Below are 19,085 nucleotides of genomic sequence, written 5' to 3'. Positions count from 1 at the left end.
TTATCTATATTTTTGTTGTCCATTCATTCAGTAACTTACAGACATCCATGACCTGAAAACATTAAGTGGAAAATTCCAGAAACAAACAATTCATAAGTTTTAAAGGGTATGTTGTTCTAAGCCCTGTGATCAAACTTAAAACCACCCCAACCCATCCTGCTTAGGATGTAAATCACCTCTCGCTCTGCATGTCCATGCTGTGTGATACCTGCCCATTAATCACTCGGGAGCTGAACTGTCATAGTGCCACCAAGCTTTACATTTAAACAACCTTTATTTTACTTAGCAACGGTCCCAAAGTGCAAGAGTTTGGCATTGCAATACATTGTTGCATTCTATTGTTACAATCATTCTATTTTACTAATTATTAGTTATTGCTACTCTCTTAATATGCGTAATTTATAAATTAAATACTAGCGGGTGTATATACAGGAAAGAGCATTAACCTACGTAGGAGCCAGTACTATTCATGGTCTCAGGAATCCTTTGATCACAGAAGCCTCTCCTGGAAGAAGGGGCACACTAGTCTTCTTTTCTTCCCTAGAAACCCATCTTCTGCAAGAACGACTGGAAGTCTAATGGATCTCTGATGACAGGTGCCAACATCATCCCTGACTCATGGCTCCCTTACTATGCTAAGCAAGGAACCTGGCCCAGTATTGTACTGGATGATCACAGAGAATCTGCTCCATCCTCACCTCCTAAGGGCAGGTACGCGGTCTCTTTTCCTGAGATATGGCTTCCAGGATCTCTCTGCAAATGGGCAGAGAGTCGAAGGCTCTCTGCTGTGTTCTATTCATAGAAAACCTTGGCTGGACTCCAGCGCTGGGTCACATTGTTTGTGTGGAATGAGGATGTGCTCTGCTTTTTCAGAATAACAAGCCCGTGTTTTCGAGTCATCAAGGGAAAAACTTTTCCCACAGCATAGTGAGCGGAGTTCCCTTCATCACACTGAAGGTGTGTCATTGCAAAGGCCACAAATAAAAGCTTCCGCAAGAAGAGAGTCGGCATTCCAGAGCCTTGGCCGGTAAACAACATGGTCGCGGAAGATGCCTGATGCCCTGACCCTGGTTCTTCCCCAGGAAATAGGCTCCTGCCTGCACATTTTCTCTCCTCGCTTAAAAACACACACAGAGCACCGAGGGAGGCAGCTGAGTATGTACTCAGGGAAAACTTCTGGTCTCACTCTCCCCACCTGTTTTCACGACCAAGTAGGAAAATGTCGTGAAGGCAAGCCTAAAAATTCACACTTGTCCTGAATTTTGAATTTCAGAGTTACTGCTACTGAGTGACACACCCTAGGTCCCCTGTTCCACTCACTGACATTCTCCTTAGGGAAGGTGTTAAGTTAACCCGTCCTAATTCAGCCTTTCTCCAAACCCGCTTTTTTAATTGGCAGACAGGACTCTCAATGGCTTTGTGCACATCCCACACTGAAATTTACCTATAAGGAAGAATATTTGTCACAGTTAAGCTGTTCACTAAGATGGGCCACCTGAAGCTACCTTCCCAAAGAGTATTGGAAAGGCTGGGGACACAGACTAGTGTGGAACACTGACTGGCAGGGCTGTGAGGGTGGGCACCATCAGCCCCTCACCTTCCCTGCGAACCTGATTGTCCAAGACAGGTTCTTCAGCAGGTGGATTTTTCCATTTTGTGAGGCATCCCACACCTTACCAATAAATTACATTTTTGTGAAGTTGATAGAAGTCAGTGTTTTCCCTTTCTTTTTCTCTTTCTTTCTTTCTTTCTCTCTTTCTTTCTTTTTTTCCTTTCTCTCTCTTTATTTCTTTCTTTCTTCCTTCTTTTTTTCCTCCCTCCCTCCCTCCCTCCCCTCTGTTCTCTTTTTCTTTCTTTCTCTCTTTCTTTCTTCCTTTCTTTCTTTCTTCCTCCTCCTCTTCCTTCTTTTTTTTTAACTTGCAACCAAAGAATCCTAATAAACAACTAGACATGATACTGCGTTCTCTCGAGTTTCCATTAGGTTTGTCCTACCTCCTCAGTACCTCTGTAGGGACAGGGACCAGCACTGATTACACCATCTCTCTGTGCACAGTGACTGCACCTTCGCTGAGGTCACATGACTCACAGGTAAAGAAATAAATAGCTTCAGACTCACTGGACTCTCCTTTCTAAAATCGCCACTGTGTTTATATAAAGCAACTGAAAACAGGACTCATTTTCAAATCCCTCCTGGTAGCCAGGAAAAAGAAGCCAGAAAGTGGCTTTCGGGGTCTACTTATCGCTAATATCAGATTCACACGGCGGCTCTGGTGCATTAAATAACTAGAAAGTAAACCAAGGTGAGGGAGTTCCTGTGTTATTTTCAAACCAAGAATTTCACCGTTGCCAAGAGTTCCTGAACCGGCCAGCATTCCTTGGTTTCCTTGAGGAGCTGGAACTTTTCTACACGGAGCTCAACATGCACTCTATGAGGAAGAACCCTCTGAATAAACTAAGGGGAAGCCACAAAGGAAGCGAGCCAAGTCCTGAAATAAAAGGCAGGAATAGAAAACTAAAAATAACACGCAGGGACCTGTGCCACATCTGCAGGGCTCCCTCGCATTCCCTTGAAGCATTGTACCTTTTTTTGGTTCTGTTTTCAGAGTCATATGCTAATAATTGTTTGGCGCTCTAAATAAAACACCATTATTTGTCTTTAAAAATAGTCACTTCTCTTTGCAGGATTGTGAGAGTGTCTAATGATGTTACCTGAGTTTCTGCTCAGCGCTATTAACCTTTAATGGATAGCGTTAATTTTGTCCTGAAGTTGATTTTCTATTTGTTGTAAAAGGAACATGTGAGATACTTTAAATGTTCCAGTCTTGCAACAATGAATAAATTGAACTTTAAAGAAATAAATAATGAGATTGGCTTTGATAATAACACAAACGCTCATCAACTATTGGGCAAGCGCAGTGATGAGAGTCAATGGGATATATATAATTGCAACATTGCCATAAGCCATTGCCCACACTACACAGAGGATATGGAGGAGAATGAAGGCTGAACAGCTAACCTGAGGTCAGTAGCTACCAGGTAACACAGTGGATTCACCCTGACTCACTCTGATGCAAAGTTTCCAGGCCTCTTGCCCTCCTGCAGAACTTTGAGGTGGTAATTATCTTTTTAAAACGTGCTAGCTAACTATGCAGTTAGCTCAGAGCCACAGGCAGGATGCTCACTGCTTGCTTGCTTGTCAGTCACACTCACTAAGGAAGGCTTACAGTTGGGTGTCCGGCTAGATCCCACACATTGGTAGGGGCTCTGCTTATAGAATCTCTCTTCCACCGTTCAGTTCAATGGTCCGATTATTCTAACAGCGGCTTTTCTGTTAAGACACATCATTAGGGTAGATTTTAAGAAAGTGAGTGTCTCATACTGAAAACTACCCATCTAGAGGTCATCCACAATGAGTATTTGAGGAGCACTTCCAAGTTGTTAATTCCTGTTTTCTCTAGACACAACAAAAACAGGAAATATTTACCAACTCCACAGGTGTGAGGAAATAGTTTTTAAAACCCTGGTGGCCTGAGCCACCTGCTTGAAGCAGATAGCCTAGGTGCAGAAGGCAGATTGTCACTTTAAAAGTGGGTTTCTGTGAGTTCCCAAGCTTGCTTCCGTTGAGACAATATCTGCTCCAGCAGAGAGCTACCGTGTATCCACTTGGATTGAAGCTCTGTCTTCACGATTGAGTGCCCAGATGATAAAATACATTTCAAAATTCTTGAAGGACCATATTCTTAATAACCACAAATAGAGATTACTTTATTCTTTTTCCCAATTAAAGAAAACTACCTCCCAGAATTTTTTTTTTTAAAGAAAATACATAAAGATGCAAAGAATAAAACAAACATCGCTGGTCTCTTAACTGATCCATGCATATATTTTTGCACACAAATTTGGTATGGCATAGTGACATGAGTTTTGTAAACCAATATATAATAACAGTTCGCTCTTTGCTTCTTACTTTCCACTTGCTTGCTTGAGTGAGACAGAGTCTTACTATGCAGCCCACACTGACCTCAAACTCATGACAACCCTCCTGACTTAGCCTTCTGGTGCCATGATCATGGTTCTGCCTCACCACACTGGCTCAACAGCAGTGCTCTTCAGCAGACCTGGCTGAATTCTCTCGCTGAAATCATCACGCTCTGATTGCATGCTGTCCAGAGCTCACACGGAAGTCAGCATCTATCTTTATCATCGTTGCTCATCAATAATCCTGCACATCGAATGTCCGCTCCCTGTTACTGCGTGGGTAACACAGAAAGAAACAAACATTAGTAAGTCAAATTTCCATCCTGGTGTGGGCTTAGTGCCTTTTGACCTTGCCAGATAGCCTTCTGGAAAAAAGTGCTCATCGGCAGTGTGGTTTTTCACACCATTCAGACAGGCTTCCATTCCCACCCCCACCTCCATGAACACCTGAGACATTTCAGCTCAGCTGTGTCTCTGGGTGACACATAACATGACTGGCCATTCTTCTTCAACGTCTTTGTCTTCATAAGACCACATTATCGTCTATCTTCCTGAGTCTCCGTGTTTTCCACCTCCATTCTCCTTTTCTCTTCGCCTGCCTGACCTTCCAAAGTCCCCAAGGACTTTTGTTTTTGTCGTTGTTTACTTTTGAGACAGTGCTTCAAGCTTGAGACCCTTTTACTTCAGCCTCTTTGCTTACAGACACATAGCATGACAGCCAGTCCCAAGAGTTTAAAATGACTTAGACATTTTTCACTCCTTTTTTAAATAGTAAAAAAAAATTACACATATTTTAAAATTAGGTATACCTTGCCAAGTACTGTGGCTCACAGCTTAAGGCCCAGCACTTGGGAGGCAGAGTAGGAGGATCTCTGTGAGTTTGAGGTCAGTTTGTCTACATAGAGAGTTCCAGGGTGGCCAGAGCTACATACTGAGACCCTGCCTTGAAAATAAAACAAAACAAAAATGAGGTATACCAACTGCTTAGAAAATACAGCAGCCAGTTCTTTGTAAGACTAACCATGATTGGTTTGAGCTATAGCTTGTTTTATTTCTAGACATCTAAATGCCCCTGCATCAGTCATTCTCAAAGTATGGTTTATAGAATCCTGAGTTACCTGGGAGTGATTCAAACGGAACATTCTTGGGCCCCACCTCAAAACCTACTGAATCAGCAACCCGCGGTCTACTCAGGGCTCCAGAGGCTTCTAGAGATGCTAGCCTCTGAGATCCATTACTCTACATCACACACCCTTCTTAAGTGAGGTGTCAGGTAAATAGGATAACTAAAAAGGAGGTAGCTGTGGGCTGCTGCACTGCATTTGTGGATCCTCTACCTCTATCTAAAACTCCATCTAATGGGAAGAGTAAAACGGGGTAGACACAGAAGAGCCCGTCCAAACTGCCTCTTATAAGAAGTGACAGTTGAGTCAGGCTGCCATCAGAGCTGTCCTAAAATGATTGCTTGCCTAGTGATGTCCTCAGTATGGCAGGGGGTGGGGAGGGTGGGGGGATGGGGGTGGGGAGGGTGGGGGGGTGGGGGTGGGGGGTGTTCATCTGTGCCGTCACAGAAATCCCGCATGTCCAATTTACTGATGTTTCTTAGGCTTCTTGGTTTTGTGGTCACATTGCACACAATAGGCAGCGTGGAAAGCTGTCAGGAGACCCCGTGCTAACAGATGAAAGGGGGGGCCTCTTAAGAAGCTGCTGCCCTCGTAGGAACAGACAGTAGGATGATCCTCACATCCATCCATCTACCCACGCAGCCACCCCTCCACCTAACCCATCCCTCCAGGCTTCCATTTGTCCATCTGCCTGTCGATACTTCTCCACATCTATCATCTACCCATCTGTTTATTCATCTATCCATTGCGGAAGCACTAATCCTTTTTATCAGGTTAATTTTTCTCTAATGCCAACTCTTATTAGACACCACTGACCTATGGCATTTTCTTTTTTCCCTAGTGCATCCAAGAATGGCCTATTGGAATATAGCAAGAAATTCTCAGAACTTCTATTTATATTTCTAATCTCATCCTTTTAAAAATAATTCTAGCCTGAGTTCTTGTTTTATGATGAATAAATGTAATATACTAATATTATAGTGTGTATATAGTTATCAGGTGTGTGCTTAAAAACTGCAACAAAAGCATATTCAATTAGGACCATGGAGAACACAAAGATTTTAGAGACCCCCACTATACAGAATTAGCCAAAAGACTACAGAGCAACTTGGGATAGATGAATTCTAGCATATGTGGTAAGGGTCGTGACTCTGGGACCTCAGAAAACATGCTGAAGTTAAAGTCAACAAGTTCACTCTTTTTGTTGTTGTTGTTTGTTTCTTGAGACAGGGTTTCTCTGTGTAGCCCTGGCTACTCTGGAACTCACTTTGTAGCCCAGGCTGGCCTTGAACACTCAGAGATCCCCCTGCCTCTGTCTCCCAAGTGCCAGGATTAAAGGCGTGAGCCACCACATCCAGCTGACAAGTCCACTCCCATTTGATTTGATTTTCTAGGGTCACACTGAAGGTTACTACAAAGCCAGGAGCAAAGGGCTGTCCTGTCCGGTCTAGGGCCCACTCCACTGTCTACACCTCAAAGAGTACTGTGGGCTTAGACTTCAAGCCAAAACGTAACCTGAGCCCTCTACTCCCTAAGTGAATAGCATGAAACTTTGTTGATACAGGTGATAGTGCAGATTTTCAGTGTTTTTTTTTAAACTTAGTAAGACTATAAAGATCCTTTTTAAATATAACTTTGTATCTAACTGACACCTAGTGTCTACTACTTAAAAAAAAACTGAATTTTTTAAATATGTAGATGTTCTTTCCCCACTATGGTATCAATTCACTTCAAATGCTTTTGTAACTTGTCCACAAGGCTGAGTCACATGTACCATTCCGGGTCGTGGTACTCGCAAGCTTCAGTGTGAAGGGTTCTCTCTTTTTCCAGTGGCACTGGATGGTCCGCTGCTGTCCTCATTTTAAAAGGTACATCGGCTTTCAAAAATGTTAGGAAATAAACGAAAACAAAATGCTAATGTTGATTATGAGTAAGAACAGGAACAGACGGAGAAAGTAAAAGAAGTGGAGATGGGTCGACATTTGCAGATCTGTAACCTCCAGGAAGTTAACAGCCGAGTGATACAGTTATTTGGGATTTCCTTCCAGAACCTGGAATCAGGAACAATGGCTGTTTTGTGGAAATTTTTCTACCTTCAAAGAAGGAACAAAAAAGTAAAACAACAACAAAGCAAGGTATGTGCTGAGTTTGGTATCTGAAAGACAGTGAAAGAGCCGCCATGTCACAACCTAGAGTCCACTGTTCCAGGCCTTCACTCTACATCCAACTTAATATACCAAAATCTGATTCTTATTGTTTTTTAATAGAAGGAGAGACAGAGACACAGAGACAAACAGAGAAAGGTTTAAAAAAAAGAAGGAAGAAAAGAAGTAAATAAAACTCGGTAAAATGGACGCTTATATAGGGACCCACATTTCAAGAGGGTCATAGTCTGAGTACAGCAAAGATATGGACAAAGACAGAAAGGTTCTGTCCCCTATGTTGATAGGAGAAACGCTTCTGTAGCATAAAATTCCAAGGAAGGACTTATCCTTTAGTGTGAATTAGCTCTCATATTTGTTGAGTAAAATTGAAAAGAAATCAGACGATGTGGAACAGCTATGCCATTTTTATTGGACAATAATAAATTGTTCTTCAACAAACAAAAAAACCCAACAGCTACATCTGCTTACATTCAAGGATCTTCTGTACATTCACAACTCTGTTGACAAACTTCGAGAATAAAATATAAGTAAATAATGAAATAATTCTTAAATAAGTTCTTCACTACAAATAAAATACTTTTGCAAATATTTCCCAGCATCACCTGGTACAACAGTCCTTTTTGTGCTAAGGTCCACATATGTGTGACCCCGATTCCATTCATCTATCAAGTTGGAAAGAACACAAAATGAAAATGAAATGTATCTTAAAGTCAACATATTTCGTGATGAAAAACTGTCTTTTCCCAAACTGTCTAAAAAGTTGTTTTCTGGTTTAAATTTAAATTTCACCCAAGATTTAGCATTATTTTTTTTATTTCAATATTTTATAAACTTACAGTAACTACATTTTTATCAATATTAATGTAATCATTAGTAACATGTTTTCCATATATGGGTATTTGAGAACCATATATGTTATATACCTTTTTCCCTAATCATTTTAAACAAGTAACAATAGGGTAATTTCTCTAATATATGGAAGAAATACGGGTGTTGAGAAATATTTAAGCTAACAGATTTGTCTATAAAAATACATAAATATTCACCTTCACCCTGTTCCATGCCCCAGGAGGCAAGCTACTTCCTAAATTTGTCTCAAGGTCCACAGTGCTTAAACCAGAAGTGGGAGTATGTATTCGTCCTTGGTCCAACCCCGCCCCCATCAGGTGCAGGTAGCTGTAACAAGAGCATTTCCACTCAGGGCAGTTGCTCAGACTCCCGTGAGCTTCCAATATCTCACTTCCTTTAAGGCTTTTCTGATCTTGTTTCCCCAAATTAAAACAAACTAATCAATTTTAAGCTACCACAAGGAAGAGCCAAAGGTTATAATCCCCTACTTTCACTACCATCCCCATCCTCTCTGGCTCCTTGCTCTTTCTTCAACCTGTATCTCAACAAGAGTGTACACCCAAGTCGAAGAACCCATGGTTTCTCCAGCTTTGATCAGACTACTCACTGACCATAAGACCATCTTATAAGACCATCTTAACTGCATGTTTAGTTCCTTAGTAATCTCTCTCTCTCTCTCTCTCTCTCTCTCTCTCTCTCTCTCTCTCTCTCACACACACACACACACACACACACACACACACACACACACACACACACACCAGATCTATATGCATTTAAATATTTAACAAAAAGTGTTCAGTCATATGTGTTTTATGGGTTGTATATAGCCTACATTTTTTTTCTGGATCCACTCTGAATCACACTTGATCTCCATAAATTACATGTTCATAGTCTATGCTCTAGACAGTTCTTAAAATGTTGGCTGAACGTTGGTCATTAAAGTGGAGCCATCTCTTGGCACACCCCAGCCAGGATCAGCGTGGATTTAACCATTTCATTACAGAGGGCCGAGCAGCATTCCCTTCAACGAGCTCTTCCCTCCCAGCATTGCCGTCCCCAGATGCTGCTTCACGATCTGAAATCAAAAGGCATACATATCATGTCCAGACGTCTGTAAGTCAAAGATCAGGTGTGGATTTATTTTATTTTGGTTTTGTCTTTTAATGAAATTTAAAATAAATCTCTGATTGAGAATTCTCTGCTAACTCTACTGAACATCTCTGAACTGACACTCTTTGCAACATTTCTGTCTGTATACCCACGCTCACCTACCCTTATGGTATACATGTAGCTCTCCTGTCCCCGACATCATCTCACTCTGTTCCTAGAATTCCAGCTTCAGAAAAGCAGGACCTTCTTTCATCTGCTGTTTCTTCCACTTGCCCACCTGTATCCCCAGCATGGATAGCAACGCTTGGAACATGATAGATGCTTAATACATACCCAGTGTACGACCAAATGCTGCAAGAACAGATCTCTAAAAAGGGTTTTTATAATCACTGGCACAAAAAAAATTAATTAACATTCTGGTATGACTTCAGAAGACAGCTGTCTCACCCATTCTTTGTACAAGAAAGGTTTATAAGATTTAGAATCTTCTAAAGTGAAACATTTTGCTTCTAAAAGGAGTGAGACATGCTTGTGTCCACAGTGTACATCCTAAAATAGAATGGTGCAACGTTAATGTGGCTCGGCAGACAAATGGGTATAGAGCATTCTTAGGCCTCACCTAGCTCACTAAAAAAAAAATGGGACTCATGGATTTCTGTTCTTGGACACTGACTGCCAAAAATAAAAAATAAAAATTTAGAACTGAGGCAGGTAGGATCAGGAAGCCCACCTGTCAAGAGAGCTATTGCCATCAGCAGGTAGCAAGGAGAAGAAGACCCCATGCAGTTGGGAGAACCTATGATGGTGGATCTGATGGTCAAGCCATCTGCTCTCAAAGCGTGGGATCAGATGGGTTTGTGTGGTGGTAATGTGAAGCCCACAGCAGAGCTGAGGAGCCGTGTTCTTCCCTGGAGACTCCAGCACACAGACAGGCAAATCCCCTGTAGACAAGGCACAGGCACACAGGGCAGCCTGTCTGTATTTTTCAGACGTTCTTCACTCCCTCTTGAACCTGAGGTTGACTAAGATGACATGAAGAAAAGTCTTTGAAATATCATGGATCCAAAGAGAAAGAACACCAACTGCTTTTCTTTTACATTTCCAGGAAGAACCTCCATGCTTAGTTTGGGTTAGTGTGTAGCTTAACACATAATGACCATCAGTAATACAGTATCTTTCTAAGACTTCTTTAGAATAGCCAAGATATCAACACCATTCGCAGATAAACGAGAGAGTGTTGCAAACGCCTGTGAAAGAGCCTGCACAGCTAAAGGGAAGCTGCCAGCGGGTCGCAGCAGGAGGGACTTGGGTAGGCTATCTATAGTTCCCATCAGGTAGACTGCTGCAAGCAGCCATCACTGGCTCCCAGAGCCATTGAAGGGTCCCAACAGAGTGGTGGAGGTGGAACTCATCCAGTGTACACAAAGCCTTGGCTTCAGTCTCCAAGACAACAAAAATCAACCAAACCAAACAAAAACAACACAGATAGGCAGTAGAATCAAATGCTGCCCTGTGAGAAAGATTTAGGTGCAAACTTAAGTGAAGAAGTTTGTGTAAATTGTTGCTTCACAGTTCTTTGTAACCTGTGGTTTTAAGAAAGCAAAGCAAGCGTCAGGCAAGGTGGCACAGGCCCAAATCCCAGCACTCAGGAGGGAGAGGCATATATTACTATGAGTTTGAGGCCAGCCTGGTCTACATAGTATCCCTGGTCAACCAAGGCGACATAGTGAGACTCTGACTTAATTTTTAAAAAGAAAAAGAAGAGATAAAAGAAGCTAAAAATGTTTGAGGTGGCTAGGTAAACTGAGAAAATAGATCTCAAATGTGTTCTGTAAGCGGCTCCTTTGAAGCCTTTCCAGATGTGAGAGACAGCTTGGTGGTCTCCATTGATAGTTTCCAGGTACCGGGAGGATGTGAGGAAGAGGGAAACCAGTGAGTACTGGGCTAATCAAAAGGTTCTGGAGCTGGATGGAGGCTGTGGTTATGCAATACTAGTTATGCTGAGGACGCTGATGGAATTGTCTTCAAATGTTATATGAAAATCTCATCAACAGCTAATCAAGTCTTACGCCCCACACTTTTGCTTTGTCAAAGACAACAGAGGTAAGTCACATGATTTTATCTGTTGTCTCAGTTTCCAGATGAACTGTCCACAAAGACATGCATCTATAAGTTAAGATTTAACATATAAGACTGGAGTCGTACTTAAAACTACCAATTGACTTGTCTGAAGATGGTAACAGAAGAAATAAGCATATTTGCTGAATTTCACACTTTAATTTATTTTAAGGGCAAAGGGCCAGAAATACAACCTAAATAAAATGGATTTGGATGACTGTTTTCTGTCTGGAGGAGGTAGAGTTTATTGATATTAATAAGCAGCAGCTGTGGCTAAATTTTGAGGGTTTAAGAGTGAAGTTTTTTTCTTTTCTTCAAATGACCCCTTATAAGGTTACAAGGTTGTGACTCTGTGCAGTCACAACCTTGCCTTTTAATTTTATTTTTAGCTATGGATGGAGGGTTATGAGTATTTTGCCTGCAGAAGCAAGAGCTCCTCTGGAGCTGAAGTTACAGGTGGTTATGAGATGCTTGAGGTGGGTGCTGGGGATTGAACTCGGGTTCTCTGGAAGAGCAGTGCAGTCTGTTCATCATTGGCCATCTCTGAGTGCGGGAGGGGCTGTTAATTACTTAATTTTTAAGCATGATAGATAGATAGATAGATAGATAGATAGATAGATAGATAGATAGATAGAGATATGGATATAATTTGATTGTAAAATGATTAAATAAAGCCAGTTAACATATCCATCACCTCACACATTTACAACTTTCATATTTTAAATCTATTATTTTAATAATTTTGAAGCATGTAACACATTATCATTACCATTCTATTCACTGGCGGAATAAGATCTCATGACAAAAGCTACCTCATGTATTGATTTCTTTTGGTACGGTCATGTTAAATGAGTTCCGTTTACCTTAACAGAGTCCCATGTGCTTGGCCACTTAACAAGATAAGCAGATGAGAGCATAGAACCACCTCAGAGCAGTGCTCGGCTCACAGCAGCACAGCCTGGACCAGTCAGCAGCGTGTAAGCTCCGGTTTTCCTAGTCCCTGGATCTCACTACGGGGATTAATTCTTACCAGCTTCAAAATCCATAAAAACACAATTATTCCATTTTATTGTTTCCATTTGATGAAGGAGGAGGAGGGAGGAGGAGAGGGAAGGTGGGCAGAGGACAGAGAGGAGAAGAAATGGTCTGTAGTTTTTATCGTGGCTCTTAAAGCTGGTCCAACAAATACCTCACTGCTCTCTTTCTATGTGGAGTTGGGAGAGAAATAGTTTTGTCTAGAGAGTCTATAAATACAGATCACTAAAGAGTTCCAAGAACTTTGCATATCTTGGTCAGTTGCTTTCTATGACAGATTTGTTTTCGGTAATTCATTAAAACGTAGTAAACTTTATGAGAACCCATAGTATCCTCAGAATTATCAATGAGATTTGTTTTGAAAATAGCAACAGCAACCAAACTCAACAATCTTTCCCCTGAGGAAAACAAAGAAACAAGCTCATTCAGACAGACCCCATATTCTACTCACTGGTTTTTACATTGATTCACACTGAAACCAAGATCACCACTTACCTGTGTGAGAGGAAGCAGTCCTGCTGGGTGACTTGGCTGCTGCATACTGGAAGAAGGGAAATTCCAGACACCTCCCGGTCACCCTGTCACAGATGCCCGACTGGCAATTGCAAATCTCTTTGCATTCCATCCCAAAAGTGCCATAGGGACAGTCTGAGGGCAGAGTAAGGGTTCAGAGAGATCGCTGCTTAAGCTTTAAGATAGCTGCTTGTTAAGCGTAGGCTCCCTCCTCCCAGCCTTAGGATTTGAATCAATCTCCTGGACTTGGACTGATAAATGGAAATTATCAGTCCAGGGTTTGAAAGTTGAAAGTTGAAGTCATAAATGTGAAAACACATAGTAAGGCCAGATAACACCTGCCTCAGGCTTAAGCTCCTGATACAAAACTTAAATTAGCTACACGTAACCAATCTCCTTATCCTCTCTTTCTTTAGTTATTTATTTGTTCTCTCTCTGTGTGTGTGTGTGTGTGTGCATGCGTGTGTGCAGGCATGTATGTATGCATGTGTGTGTGTAAGTGCAACTGTGTTCGTGTGTTCACGTGTTCATGTGTGCCTCTATGTGTGTGTGCATGTGCATGTGCATGTGTGTGTGTGTGTGTGTGTGTGTGTGTGCGCGCGCGCGCAGCACATGTGTGGAAATCAGAGCACGACTTGTTGAGTTGGTTCTCTCCTTCTACTGCGGGCCATGGGACTCACACTCAGGACTGACAGCAGGTGCCCTTACCCACTGCAGCTTCTTGCCAGCCCCACCCTTGGAGCAATCTTAACTCTATTTGTTCTCTGCGTAGATAACACAGATTCTCACAGGTTATCTTGGTCACAGCTCAGTGAAGATGGGAGATTAAAGAGACATAACATTACCTCCTCAAATAATTGGATAGGTGTGGCGTGTCTAATCTACAGTCGTTGACAGTTTACCATTTGAAGGGCTAAGAGACGCATCAGCGGACTGTGAAATAACCAGTCCCCAGTCTGCTCCCACACTCACAAAGTTCCTTCTCTCTCAGAACAGCTCTAGGCGTTCACTAACTCCCCCAGCTGTTAAAAGGATTCACTAATCAAGGTCCCTGAAAAGATAAGATGCTAAGAGAGCAAGAAACCTCGGGGCTTACACTCCTGAGAGATTGCACATCTACCAAGAACCGAAGCTTTCAGAGCTTCAGCGTTTAATACTTAGACTAAGAAATGCTACAACAAAATAAAGAAGTCTGTCACGGATTAAAAGAGCAGGGTTTGTGGCTTAACAGTATCTCAAGAGGTAAACTCAGCAGCATCGGTATAGAACACTGGTTCTCAACCTGTGGGTCATGACCCCTTTGGCAAACCTCTATTTCCAAAAATATTTGCATTGCGATTCATAACAGCAGCAAAATTACAGTTATGAAAGTAGCAACAAAAATAATTTTATGGTTGGGGGGGTCACCACACCATGAGGAACTGTGTTAAAGGATTGCAGCATTAGGGAAGTTGAGAACCACTGGTAGAAGATGTATTCTTTCAGCATGGACATGTCCTTGCTAATGTACAATCACACAAGCATAAAGACATGTTGTTAGCCACCCAGCAATGCACTGGATGATCAAGATGGATGTGCATTGAGTAGGTCTTTAAGGACACAGCACTGCTCTTTCCCGTCACTCAAAGGATAGAGGGCTCTGCTGCTACAGGCCCTCCTTACCCTGGGAAGAAAAGTCCTTAAGACAGATCTGGAAAACACGTCTGGCAGAAAAACACAGGATTAGGATGTGACTGTCTTTGGGGATGCTGAAAATGAAAACCTCAGCCCACTTGCCAGTTTCAGGTCCAGGGTGATCCATATGTGCTGAGTGCTGATCAGATAGTAAACATTCTGTAAATAAATGTTGGCTGCCCAATAGCTAGCCAGCAACATGGGGTCAAGCACCTAAATGCTAAACAAACAAACAAACAAAAATCTGAAATTCACCTGCAGCAATGGAGAACCACCCACCCACTCTGTTATTTCCAGCAGTGAAAAAACAGTTCGAAACTGAACTCACCAGTCATGCAGAGGATGCCAGAAAGAGAGGCTCAAAATAGATTGTTAACAGCATAGTTCACTAACCTCTGCCCCACAGCTGGATTCTTTACCCCATGCCACTGTCCGTTCATAACCACATTTCCAAAGGTGTTTTTATGGCAAAGGAAAAGCGGTTACCCCACATATGCTCACTATATCATAGCCGGGACTGGGTTAGCCACCTCCTCCCTAATTTCCTCATGTGAAGTGCTGTTTTCTTAGCAGATAAGCCCTGTGATTTCCAGAAAATAGAGTCTATACAGTTGAAAGAAATGTAATATGTGTGTTCACCAAAGAGAGTATTTCCTCAGCAGCCCACCTCTTGTCAGTTTTAGTCAAAAATAATATAAGCCAAAGAATAAAATTTTCCAATTTTTTTCTACAATTTCTTTAGAAAAGATTTTGCAGACTAAAAGATCATTAATTTATGAACTATTTTCTAAAATGAGAATTAATGAGGTTGTCCCAAGTTTGGATGATTGTCATTCAGGCAAGGATGTAATTGTGTTTAGTACAGAGACTATGAGTTATTTAGAAATTTCTCAGAACTTATTTTTTTTTAATTTTAGCAGCTTCTTTGTATTATACAACTGGATTGAAGTTCTAGAATGTATTGCCTTTTAATCACAATAGCATGTAATGGTGGGATTATATGGCATCTATGTATGGGAGACTTTTAATAACCACTTCTTTTATTTTTATACATTCAAAAATATTAATTTAGTCACTAAGTTTGAAAATAAGTTTCACAGATACATCAATGAATCATTTAATTGTGGTTTCTGTCTTAATTATAATTTCTTTTTTAAAACTCTATAAAAACAGCCACTTTTTTTTAAACAGACTTTTAAACTTCCATTATTTCTGCTTGTCTTACAACATCTGCTATTTTCTGGCCAACTGAAAATTTTTTTAAGTTAAATTAGATTTATTTTATACTTCAGGAGACCCTCTTGCAAGAACGTGAGTTATTTCGTTGGCTGACTTAAGCCCACCCTATGCCATAAAGTACATTAGTGATCATCAGAAATATTTGAACTTGAGGCACTCCTCCCTGTGAACTCTTTCAAGATCAAAGGCTGGTAAAATCTGAGGCTAGAAACCACTCTAAGAGGTTATCTCTGGAGGACCTCTGTAATCGTTGCCTTGCAGGGGAAAGGACACCTAACGCATTTGTAGCAGACTACCTGTCAAGTTTCTAAAGCCTTCCAGAAAAGGAAACCGCACCAGCTACTTTCTCGAATCTAAATGCAGAGTGGAATGTTGCAACCCTTGCTGTGATTCCTGCACACTGCTTTCCAAACCTCTCTGCAGGTATGCTTCTCTCTCTACCAAACACACCACCTGCATCCATGCATCCTCCCTGGTAGTTCAGAGGAGGAAAGAGGAGAAACGGAGGATCTCCGGAGCTGACTAAATGCCCTGAGGGAGCCCTGCACAGTGGGAAGCAAGGAGTTGTTCTTTACCTTTGCAGATACCAAACTCGTCACCAAAATCGTCCTCTTCACTGTAAAAGTGACACTTCAGCCCCGGACCGCACTTGACGCCATCCATGCCTGAGACTGTACGGTAGCAGGTTTCTCCGGGCCCCGCAGCGCACACCTGACAGCAGCCACAGTCATCCAGCACTGTCCTCTTGCAACGCAGGCTGCTTCTGCACTCACTATTGTCGCACTGTTCCGGGCAATCCACCGCATACTTGGCGCTCCAGGCCATAGCCAGGTGCACAGGTACCAGGAGTGTGGTCAGCAGCAAGAGGCTCTTCATGTCTTCCAGCTGGCTCCGGCTCAGCTCCCTGCCGTCGCGGTCTTTGCTGGCGGGAAGCAGCCGTCCAAAGTAGTAGCTGAGCTTCTGCCTACACGTTTATGAGTTTTATACACTGTGTTGCCCGCATGCTTCCCCGTCATCAATTTCCTCAACCCAGCGGCAGCGCTGAGCTCCTGCCAGCCTCTCTTGTTTTAGTTTATGAAATCCAGGATGAAGGCTGGATTAACACGCCGCTGCCATCCAGGAATTGAAAAGCCCAAGCTGATGTCATCTGTTATGTTTAGATGGTTGTTTTGCATGAGGGCTGAAAACCTCCACTCACATCCGTCTCAAGGACTCAAGGACGTCTGCGAAGGGGGAATAAAGAAGGTTGTATAGCCCCCTTCTGCACAGGAATTGCGCTGACACCAACACAACACTTAGGATGTAGCTTTGTCCCAGTGTCCCTTCGTCTGGAGGAGACTGATACAGACATGAATCAAGCCAGAAGAAGTGTCTATCAAATAATAATAAGTACTTGGTATTTTTCCTTAATAAATAACTATGAGATCATTTGGAAGAAGAAACGGTTATATTGTGCTTTTTCAAGACTTAGAAGAAAGAAAATATTTGGATAGAGGGCTTTTAAAGATTTCTTCCTTCCTCACACGCTCCTCCTGGGTTGTTATTTCTAAAGCAATTTATGCTGTCCATATTATGCTGTCTATCATGGCTATCGCTGTGTTTAGCTAGATGTGTGTGCAACAGCTAAGCATTTTCTTTAATCAATACAAAAAAATAAGAAGTAAGGTTGTCCTGGCATTGTCTCTGAATTACTCAGTTCTGGAAAAACTTATCAGTTGGACTGCTCCTGACCCAAACTCCCTGGGGAGAAAACTCATCCATCACTGAGTCTGTTTGTCCAGTGACTGCATCCATTCAGTCCTTCCGCTCACCTCCTGGCATCTCTCAGAGCTTTTGCTTCAAACCACCAAACAAGGCACTGAGCCCAAAGAAACAAGTGAGCCAGCAGGGAAATAGGAACTCAGCTCGAGCAAGGCAAGGCATGGGGAAGGGAAAACATTACCCACCAGGAAACAGGGTCTTTCTGCCGTGGAGGGACACAGAGTGTAGCCCCAGCAAGGAAAACAATAGCCCTCTTAAAGTATTGGCTGGACCAGGGCCCTCAGAAGCAAGGTTTGTGTAACAGAGGATGCAAGATGTCAGGGAAGACAGAGAAGGCCTCACATTAACTGTATGTTCAGATTTAAGCTTCCACCCCATTTGTCAGCATAGAAATAAAGCCACTGTCACTTGGCAAAGAAGTGACCCAGTGAAGTGGGTAACTCCTGTCTGTCACAAAGTGACCCTGGGGCATCCACAGGACCCCTCTTCCTCTGTTGAGAGCTGGTGGTGTTAGAGTGTCTGACCTCTGAAAGTCATGTGCCCTCTAAAAGACGAGCCATCGAAGCCACAGGATGTGACCTGATGATTAGGCTTTGCTAGGGTACATTTGGGGAAACGGAGGCAACAGAAACAAAAATTCAAGGAATTGGGGAAGTGGGAAATGAAGGCAATACTCTTACCTCCCAGACTTCCCAGAATTTTCATGATAATCTAACTTGAAATACTCTATGCTCATCTCTCCTGGAGCAAACATGTACTTAGCAGGTGAGACACTCTTTCTTTGTGATAGTAGGTAAGGTCTATTGAGCACACAACATGTGCCAAGTACTGTTCTTTGTGTACATATAGATTATAAAAAGTAATTCATTAAGTAATTAATTACACAAACTAATCCATTTTGACATTTCCATACATGTAATCATATTAAACCCTTTGATTGTCCAACCTTTAAAGGTTTTTTATTAATTAATTTCTTAATCATTCCTCCACTTAACTCCTCCCAAATCCACCCAAAGTAAGCCACTGACTCCAATATGTGCTGCCCATATACTCATAGTTATGGGACCATCCCCTGGACCCTGGTCAACCTACCAGGGGCCACACCCTTAAAGAAAACTAACCCTCCTCTTCCATGTCAGCAATTGTCAGTAGCTTCTCAGCTACAGGAGGGGTAGGGACTCATGAGCCTGCCTTCCCTCCATATTGGAAGGTCGACTGGCTTGATCTTGTGCGGGCAACCGTAGCTGCCGAGTTCAAGTGCGGAGGTCCTGTCATGTCCAGAACACACTGTTTCCTCCCAGACTCCTGACTCTCACAATCATTCTGTCCTGTCCCCTTGTCCACAGTTGTCCCTGATCCTTGGGGGTGCTGGGGCGAGGTATATACTTCCTGTTTGTGGCTAAGTATTCCACAGACACCTCTTCTCTGCTCTTTGACCTTTTGTGAGTTTCTGCATTAACCGCTGTCCACTACACGGAGAGAATCTCTGCTGAGGTCTGAGCAGCACATGAATCTA

The 19,085-nt window shown here is 42.4% G+C and overlaps 1 protein-coding gene across 2 annotated transcripts; it reads right to left on the bottom strand.

Annotated features, from left to right (window-relative positions):
• Positions 1 to 8,850: 8,850 nt before the first annotated feature.
• Positions 8,851 to 16,715, bottom strand: Esm1 (endothelial cell specific molecule 1). Of its 2 annotated transcripts, XM_052742825.1 has the most exons (3): positions 16,384 to 16,715; positions 12,878 to 13,030; positions 8,851 to 9,194 (listed from the first exon to the last, which is right to left on the bottom strand). In XM_052742825.1, the coding sequence occupies exons 1-3, from the start codon at positions 16,682 to 16,684 to the stop codon at positions 9,094 to 9,096; spliced, it is 555 nt and encodes a 184-aa protein (XP_052598785.1). In that variant the 5' UTR covers positions 16,685 to 16,715; the 3' UTR covers positions 8,851 to 9,093. The 2 variants fall into 2 exon arrangements, with proteins under 2 accessions (XP_052598785.1, XP_052598787.1); XM_052742827.1 differs by lacking the exon at positions 12,878 to 13,030.
• Positions 16,716 to 19,085: the final 2,370 nt, after the last annotated feature.

Source organism: Peromyscus californicus, unplaced genomic scaffold (genome assembly GCF_007827085.1).
Source record: "Peromyscus californicus insignis strain IS unplaced genomic scaffold, ASM782708v3 Scaffold_18__1_contigs__length_77618521, whole genome shotgun sequence".
Taxonomy (NCBI): domain Eukaryota; kingdom Metazoa; phylum Chordata; class Mammalia; order Rodentia; family Cricetidae; genus Peromyscus; species Peromyscus californicus.
Note: the sequence above shows the minus strand (reverse complement) of the source record. Positions and strands in the feature narration are given on the sequence as shown.

Coding starts and splice junctions, on each gene's coding strand:
- Esm1 (XM_052742825.1), bottom strand. CDS start 16,684: ATGAAGAGCCTCTTGCTGCTGACCACACTCCTGGTACCTGTGCACCTG. Junction 13,031..16,383: donor CGAGTTTGGTATCTGCAAAG/GTAAAGAACAAC, acceptor CTCTGCCCTCAG/ACTGTCCCTATGGCACTTTT. Junction 9,195..12,877: donor GACTGCTTCCTCTCACACAG/GTAAGTGGTGAT, acceptor TTTTGATTTCAG/ATCGTGAAGCAGCATCTGGG.